Below are 9,640 nucleotides of genomic sequence, written 5' to 3' on the forward strand. Positions count from 1 at the left end.
TAAAATTATCTTAACTGGCGAAGTAGCTAAATCAAAAATAAAATTCTCCAATTAATTACTAATATCTATTACTTTATGGCATAGTTGTAAAACCGAATCAGATCGATCGATTCCACCAAAAAATTGGTAAATCTGACCATCAATTAGTTTGGTTCGTATCTTAAACCGTTTAAAAATGAAAATTGGTGTGAAGTGCCGGTGTAAACCGACAAAAACCGGTTCTATAACTATGCATTCTATGGTGCTCCATAACACTGGTTGCAACGTCTCCAACCTGCCACGCTGCCATTGTGCTTCTTAATGTTATATACGATAAAAACTAATTATATAGTAAATTCGGTGAAAATATATATTTTAAATTTTTTACTATTTTATATTTTTTATTTACGTGAGATCGATTTTATTAGTTTAACTAGTAATTTATTAGTTGAACCAATAAACCAATAAACTAATAGTCTATGGTTCGATTCTTACATGGGCTTTTACATATTTTAAGTATTTTTTTAAGTGAATATTAGTGTGAATTTAATATTTGGAAGTAAGGGCCACCAAAAGATTATACATCTCGGATCAAAGTCAACAAATGTATAATAAAAAAAGAATAATAAAAATGGAAACCCACAAATTTTACTTACATACCTTAGCAACTTTTACGGGTACATCAGCGAAGATATTCTCCATCCGGTAGCATTCACTAACATAAAGGCTTTGAAGCTTCTTGAGATTCTTGGCCAACGAGAATGGCAACAAAGATATCAAATCGTTACAACCACTCACATCCAAATGGATTAAATTTCCAAAATCAGAACTTTGGTCATTCCATATTTGGTCTATCTCGATAGACCTCAACTCCAGTCTCTCTAATTCTGAAACTTCAACCTGCCAAGTTTAATAAAACAAAAAATTTATCAAATTGATTTTCTCAGCTCTCAAGCGTGTGATATTTCATCGTATTATTTTATTTTTTCGCAAATATAATTTTGCAAATATAAATATCAATTACTAGATTACATATTTATTAATGTTCAAATTTTCTAAAATTTTATATGCTCACTTGGTGTAAAATTTAAAGAGAAATATTATTTGTACATTAAAATCAGCCACTAAAATTATTTACCAATGTATTTGTGTATAAATACATGTGTAGTTTAATTTATTTTCAATATGTATTTATATTCCAACATATATTTTATACTAGTGGCTGACTTTGGTGGTTGATTTTAGTATACAGAGCATAACCCAAATTTAAATCCACAATCATTAATTATAGAAGCAAAACTCATATTTTCTTTCGCATATTTAATGGGTCAATATTGCAATCTTTATTATTTAAATTAGAACATAAATAAAAAAATTGATTACATACACTTCAATAGTGTGTATAAAGAGGATTGAGATACTTAGGCATGGTTTGGTAAAAGTGAAACTTTTCGAAGAAATTTTTGCCTCATTTTATTTTTAGTAAATAAAAAAGTTTATGTGCTTGTACTTACAGTTTTTTAAAATTATTGGTGTTTTTGAAAACATATAAGGAAGAGATTTTTAAAGTTAGTTTGCATTTATTAAAATTAAGAAGTCTAATATAATTTCATACATTAATTAATATTTAAATTTAATTTTTACATTAATGTCTATTATAATATTTTTAAATTTCAAAAACTATTTTATGAAACAGACTTGTTATTGCTTGTGTTTATTAAAAGTCATTTTTAATTTAATTTACCAAAGATATATGAAAATGTTTGCTAACCAAAATAAATTAGCTAAAAGTTATTTAACATTTATTAATTATTAAAACAATTAATGAATGATAAATAGAGCAAGTTTTGTTCCTTTTTTTGTCTTCCTATCATTACTTTTAACAATAATATAAATAAAATTAAAAAAAATTATGTGTAAACAAAAAATCAACTATCATATAACAAAATTATAAGTAGAATCAATTTTTTTCCCTCAACAAAAATGTGTGTTACAGTCAATATCTGCATGAAGGTGTGAATACTTTAAAAAGTTGAAAAGAAATAAATAAAAATATGCAAGATAGCTTATAGATCATACCTTTTCATGAAATAGTATTTTGGTGCTTGTTGTTGTTGTTGTTGATATGGGATAGAATCCACTAAAGCTTTTTAGAGATTGTAGTGTCAGATTGTGTAATTTAGGGAGCTTAAGCATCTCACTTTCATCAGGAACAATCACCTTTAAAGAGTCACAATCAGAAGCTTGTATTGTCTCGAGAGCAGTTAGATGCTCAAGCAAAGAACGCGAGAAGAGATACTTTAATTTTTCACAAAAATTGATTTTGATGGCTTTCAAGTTTGCAAAAGAGGACTCAGAAAGTAGACATGAAGAGAAGCATAGTCCCTCTATTTGCGTCACTTTATGGAAGCATAGTCCCTCTATTTGCGTCACTTTATGGAGTTCAAGAGTCTCTAGTTTCTCAAAAGCCTTCTCATGATGCTCCTCCCTGTCCTTTGGATGAATAAGAAATTGGATATCATGATTATTTTGAATGGCTAGATATTTGAGATGGGGAAAACCTTTCAAATTCAACTCATAAAACAGATCTTGAACACCGTTGAGTTTTCCCAGCAAAAGATACTCAACTCTTTCGAACAGCATTTTGATTCCCTTATGAGAATGAATGTGAATGCCACCTTTTTGATGTATTGCCAAAAACCTCGACAATTCATGCTTTTCTGGCATTTTGAAATCTCTCTCCAAATATCCATTCGAAGAGCCAATGACAATTTTGTAACTAGATAACTTGTCAAAGAACAAGTTCTCTGGCAGATGGTCCACACTCTGTATTTGTATGTCAAGATTTGTCAATTGATTCAACTCCCCCAATTCTAATAGGCTAGCATTTTCACTCTCATCATTTTCGTCTCCATTAATAACCTTTGGCCATTGAATTTGAGTCTTTCTCATGTACAACTCCTCCAAAGAAGTAAGACGTGAGATTACATCGGGTGGAATGACTCTAAGTTTAGGGCAATTACTTATGTCTAGGGTTTGCAACTTAGACAAATCCCCTAATTCAACAGGCAAGCAATCAATATTAGACCCTGAAAAGCTAAGAATTCTCAGATTCTTCAGGTTTTTTATGATGCTTAATTCCTCACTCAAACTTAATTCTTCTTTGGATGAACTTAGCGTGCAATGCTCCAAACAGAGCATTCTGAGTTTGGTTAAACAACCAACAGATGAATCGGACGGTGACAGATTAATGCCAGTTAAGATCAACACTTTGAGCTCTTCCATTTGTTCGAAGAACTTCTTTGGAAGTTTTAATTGTGGATCATTATTGATAACTTCCAAGATTTTAAGTCTAGCACATGTCATTCTCTTAGTAATGGCATCAATGATATCACAATGCCGCAAGGAAATAGCAACATACCTTCTAACCTCATCATCATCTGGCCATTCATCTACTCTTACTTTGTTCAACATGAGCATGTGCCTCTCCTTGAATGCTATCGACAAAGCCGCATTGCGAACAAGGTTTTGCATCGTGTAACGGTCACTTGAATAGCTGTCGGCCAACAACCCTGACTCTCTGAGCTTCATAAGCATCACTTGCACTCTGCTTCTGGTGTCCTTCACTGTGTAGATCCCACGAAGAAAACCCAATCCAATGCATGCTCTCACCAGATCTGAAACTAATGCATCGTTATCCATACAAGCACAAAGCAAGAAGGTTATCCTGAGCTCCTCGTTTTCTAATAGATCGTAAATCACCCGTGTAGAATGCTCAGGTGTTCCTGTCATTGTCTGCGTTTCAAACTTCTGATAAGTATCCTGCCAAACCAACCGACTTCGGCCTTTCAAGGCCTTCGCAGTTGTAACTAACGACATAGGTAATCCATCACATTTTTCGACAATCTGAGCTGGCAATTCTCCGAATTCAGTGTTTTTGTCACCTATTCCTGCTATCTTATTGAACAATTTCCTTGCGTCCTTCTCGTTCAAGAGTTCCAGAGGAACAACTAGTTTTGACCTTACATCCATTTGGTTCAGCACTTGCCTCACCTCTGAGATAAGCAACACCTTGCACCCTTTATAGCGCTCTTCTGTTGTCAACGCTATTACCGAATTTGAAGCTGAAGAAGAAGAGGAAGCATCCGAGGCCTTCTGGGAATTCATCATCACACCATCTGCAAGGGCTTGTTGCTTTGTCTCCTCATTAGGAGTGCTTGAGCCAAGGGACTTCTTTCCTTTTGGATTCTTCTGCTTTCCATCACCACTCTGCCATGGAATCCCCAATATATTCAAATCAACTTTACCGTAAAGATCATCGAGGATTATAAGAGTGCTCTCCTTCTCTTTCTTCAATCTCTCTCTTATTCGACTTGCTCTTCCTTCTTCACTTTCCTCGTCAAGTTTCATCCACAGCATGTCGGCAATCTGCCCTTGAATCTTTCGGATGTTTGGACTTTTCGTCACATTCGCCATGATCACCACATCGAATAGCTTCGGCTTTTCTTGATCGTTTTGAACTCTGTTAACCGCTTCCATGACTAGAGTGGTCTTCCCCACACCAGATGGCCCGTGAACACCGATCATTCTAGCACTTGTGTCTTTCAAAGCATTCGTGATCTCTTCCATGGCCGTAACTCTCGAAGGAAGGCTTTGATAATCAACATTAGACAAAACAAGACCCACTGAAGGTGGCCCTCGACTACGTGATATGATATCAAACTTTGCCTTCTGTAACTGACTCTCGGCTTTTCCTTTAATTTCTATTGATTTTTTGCTAAGAAAATATCTTGCTGGCAAATTAGGAGGAAAGCCAGCTAAACATTTCCCATGGGCTTCTTCTTCTTCTTTTTCGAACTTTTTATAGGCATCAATGATTGTATCAGCACCGTCCAACCATTTTGACACGTCATCGTATATTTCTCTCCCATGGCGGTCTTCATCCTCTGCAACCCTATCACCCAGCTTCTGTCGCTCTAGCCTGAGCTTGTTAACTTGATCTTCTAGATCGTTAATGTTTCTTTCAAAGTACAGGAGGTAGTTCAGCTCTTGCTTTAAGATCTTTGTTGCCCATTGGACAAGCCAATCTGGTAAAGGAGGTGTAGGAAGAGCCATGCTTCATTCTTGATCTTGTGCAGCTACATCTTCTTTCTTCTGCATGTATGCACATGAAATTGCAAATTCAATCATATAAAAAAGGTCATTTAATTTGCATATTTACATCAACCATGATATTGATATGATAAGTGCATACCAAAATTATCTACTAATATAAAATACATATTAGAATATAAATTAAATAGCATATGTTTTTATACGTAAATATATTATGACTGATTTTTTTTTTTGGTGACTATGTATATTTTTTGTGACTATATTATGACTGATTTTAATGTATAAGTAGTATTTTTATATTTAAATTGATATTTAGTTAAAAGTCTACTTTTGTGCATTATTATTGTGAACAATTATGTTATCTGTACACTAAAATTAGTCACTAGTATAAAATATATGTTGAAATATAAAATACACATTCAAAATAAACTAAATAATATATCTATTTATACACAAATATAAAGTAACTAATTTTAGTATACAAATAGTATTTTTAATATTGTAAAACATAAAAGTATTTTTATTATTTTATCCTAATAATTAATTTTAATGTATACCCATCATAATTAATAAAATAATAATTAAAAATTATTAAATAATTTTAAAAATTAACTAAATTACTTAATATAACACGTGAATATTTGAACTATCATCTTTGTATCAAAATATTTTTATGTAAGTAACTATTAATTTTTATATTTTAGGTACAAAATAAAAGTACGTGTGTGTATTTGAGCATAGAAGGTGATACGTTACCTTTATCCTCGGTCGCCCGAAATACTCGGCACACAAATATCCGAGTATTTCATCACGTTAAACAAGCTCGGAACAAAAGCAGATAAGCTCGGCCTCACCCATTCAAATAAAAAGACACGTGCATCATAAAATCGGTCCCGTATCAGCCGTCCGAAAATCTCGGCACGTGATCAGGACCGAAACAGCATCACTCAACTGAAAATAGGAAACGTGCTCAACTAGTTTATAGCACCAAAACAGAATATCTCAACTAACCTATAAATTAGGACTTATCCACCAACGGGCAGAAGACAACTTCTATAAAACCTAGCTGATATGCTTGGCTAGGTCTCAGGTTCTATCACTCTCATTCTCTCACTCTTTTCTCTTACCGACGAACCAATCATGAAGTCAAAAAAATTGTTTTTCTCTTGAGCGGATGATTATTTTAATTCTTATGTGGATAATTATTTGATTGGATTGTGTTTAATTATATATAATTAAAATATGCTAGATGTTCAATTTATTAGATATGCAAATGATTATTTTTATCCTTAAGTGGAAGGTTATGTTCATTAAGGGTGAGCAATGTCGGTAACGGTGTGTGGCAAACCAAGCAGCGACGGCGAAGAAGAGCCCGACAACGCCGTTTGTTTCCGATCTAGAGAAGAGCGATGTCGATGAGGGTCCTTGTTGACGAACCAGCAGTGGTGAGGAGAATTCCGGCTGTGATGATGGAGGCTAGTTGATGACCAAGTGACGGCGGCGGCAGAAGGTTTGGGAGAAAAGCTGATAAATTAGGGTATAATGAATAGTTAAAATTTTTGAATTATTGAAGGTTTTTGGTTTGGTAATTTGAGTGGAGTGTTTTGTTTTTTAATTTCATTGGGTTAAATTTCGAATCTGTTCAGATTTTTCATTGTCTACCTAACGGAAGCTCGTTTTCCAATTTCTACACCCTCTCCTCGCTTCCTCTCCTACTTCTCTCTCCATTTGTTGTTTTTGTTGCCGTTACCGTGAGCTTTCTTTTTGATTTTGCCCCGTCCTTCTCCTTTTTACTTCTTCTTTAACATCCGCTTTCTCTCTCCTTCTTTTTTTAGGTGCTATTTACACTCTCTTTGCTTTAATCTCTTTCTTTTTTCTTTTTTCTTTTTTCTTCGAATTCCCATTCTAATTGTTGTGTTGTTGTTGATGGTGGTGATGTTAATAATGTTGAGGTTGTTGCGATGGTGTTTATATGTGGGGTGAAGTCGTGATGGATTAGTGGTGAGGTTGCGAAGGGAAGACGACAGTGGTGCGGTTGTTGTTGATAATGATCGGGGCAGTGATGAATAGTGGTGTTGTTATGATGGCAGTGATACGTTGAGACAGCGACAATGACACTAGTAAGATAAGATGAAGGGTGCGTCGGTGGATCAGGTGCAATTGGGGTGGGGTGGAGGTGGAGCCATGAAAGTTGAAGGCTGGGTCTTGGGGATAAAATTAACAGGGTGAAATAGGAAATTTTTTTAACTTAGAGTTGACCAATAAAGAATCATCAAAAAAAGATAAAATTAAATTTATTTTAAACGTTAAGAATAAAATTAAATTAAATTAAATGTTAAGAATCATTTAAAAAAAGGGCAATTTACGCATCTAAATTGTTTGATCCCTAATATTACGCAAATACATTGTTTCAGTTTTTAATACGCAAATGCATTGTTTCTATATTTTATGTAAACTGCTACTGGCAGTAGCGGTTTACGTGTGAGTGGTAGTGCAGCGCCTGGAAGTATCCACAATCGCAGGTGCGATCCCTCAGAGAAACCCGATAGCTACCCAAAGAGAATTTCCCTGTGGGAGTCGTCTCAGCCACAGTATAGTCAAGCTGATGCCTATCAAACACTGTCACCGTGAAGCACCTCGATTCCTTCAGATTACGCTCAATGGCCTTAACTACTGCCTGTGAAAACCGGTGCCCGGACCCTAACTGTGCCTCTGCCGTCTGCCCACGGACAACAAACAACTCGGCCAGCCGGAGATATGTCGACTTAACCAAAGACGTCACCGGGAGGTTTCTTGTGCCCTTCAAGACAGAGTTCACACACTCAGAGATGTTGGTGGTCATGTGACCGTATCTTCTCCCACCATCCTTATGATGTGTCCACCTCTCATAAGGCATTCTGTTTGCCCATTCGCACATAGCCGGGTTCTCCGTCCTCATTATATCAAACCAATAGTCAAATTCTACTTCCGTCTTCGCATACGCGGCATTTACCAACCACCTCCGCGCATCCTGCCCCTTGAAAGTGAGGGCAAAATTTGCAGCAACATGCCGAATACAAAATGCCCGATAAGCATGCGGGGGTAGCCAACCACACGGTTCTCTATCTGTGAATTTTACACCATGCCTTTTGCTCTTTTGAATTTTTCCAGAGCAGTGAACCAGAGCCACAAAACTATCCTCTCCCTCCATTTGTGAATAACACTCTACTTCTTCACATTTGGTCCCTCTATGGTTTATATAGGCAGCCCCATTCAGACACACACACGTAAACCGCTACTGGCAGTAGCAGTTTACACACACGCACACACACGTAAACCGCTACTGCCAGTAGCGGTTTACACACACTCACTTACACGTAAACCGCTACTGCCAGTAACGGTTTACACACACACACACTCACACGTAAACCGCTACTGCCAGTAGCGGTTTACATAAAATATAGAAACAATGCATTTGCGTATTAAAAACTGAAACAATGTATTTGCGTAATATTGGGGATCAAACAATTTAGATGCGTAAATTGCCCTTAAAAAAAATTAAAAGTTAAGAACAAAAAATATATTTTACATATATTTAAATACTTTTGTCCATCTTTTAAAATATTTTGTGAATATTTTTAACATTAACATATTTAAAAGATACTTTTATCAAGAAGCTAATAATTAGATGAGAATTTTAGTGATTTTTTTTTTATGACTTCTCTTAATGAATTGACCAAAGTTTTATACAACTGTGGACATTAAAGTTGTTGTGAGAATTTTAGTGATTTACTCACTTTAAGAGGTCGAGATCTTCTATTCGAGTAGGGATAACTCTTGTCAAAAGTAATGCGTATTTGATTTTAGAAGAAAATTTTATGATCCGCAAACAACTTGTGTGAGCTGTCTCCCCTAACAAAAGTCTATTCATTTTCCACAAGACGATATATTTTGTTGTTGTTTCTTTGATGAGTGCTCTTAAAACACTATTTCATTTGTTAATATGAAACACTTTTTTTAAATTTTTTTTTTTCACACTAACTAACAAAATTCTTATATATATAAAATTTCATCAGGATAAAGAAAACATTACCTTCTCGTGAACAACTTCTTACTTTGAAGAAAAGAGACAAAAAAAAAAAAAAAATAAATGCATAACAACTAATTTAAAGTGAGTAAACAAACCTCCGATTCCAATAGTTTGGATATCACGCTTTGATGAGTCGTTGTTTGACCTTTAAGAGAGTTCTATAACAAACAAGAAGCTCTAATATGGTGTGTTTCAATTTTTTGCTCTAATATAGTTGCGGATGGAGATTACTAAGTGGTATCAATATATAGCATCCAAAAGCACTTAAATGCTCTATTAATTATTGATCTTTATGGTTAAATTGTGGATCTATGTGGGTTGTTGTACATTTTTTAAGTATCACTATCAATAATGTCATATCAATAATTCAATATTTAACTGGAGATATGTACGGTAAAGATTAAAAAACTGGTAGGGTTTTCTTTTATGAGTCAATATTGGCGCCCTTCATTATCATTATTATTTTATAAAAAAAAT

At 34.6% G+C, this 9,640-nt stretch overlaps 1 protein-coding gene across 1 annotated transcript in view; it reads right to left on the minus strand.

Moving 5' to 3' along the window:
* Nucleotides 1–9,423, minus strand: part of LOC107624878 (disease resistance protein RPS2) — a gene marked incomplete at its 3' end in the record, with an annotated part of 13,952 nt that extends 4,529 nt beyond the window's left edge. The window contains 4 exon segments of the mRNA XM_016327353.2: nucleotides 640–879; nucleotides 2,059–5,133; nucleotides 9,167–9,206; nucleotides 9,250–9,423. Coding sequence (XP_016182839.1) covers nucleotides 640–879; nucleotides 2,059–5,094 — 3,276 coding nt within the window.

This window comes from Arachis ipaensis, chromosome B02, assembly GCF_000816755.2.
Source record: "Arachis ipaensis cultivar K30076 chromosome B02, Araip1.1, whole genome shotgun sequence".
Taxonomy (NCBI): Eukaryota; Viridiplantae; Streptophyta; class Magnoliopsida; order Fabales; family Fabaceae; genus Arachis; species Arachis ipaensis.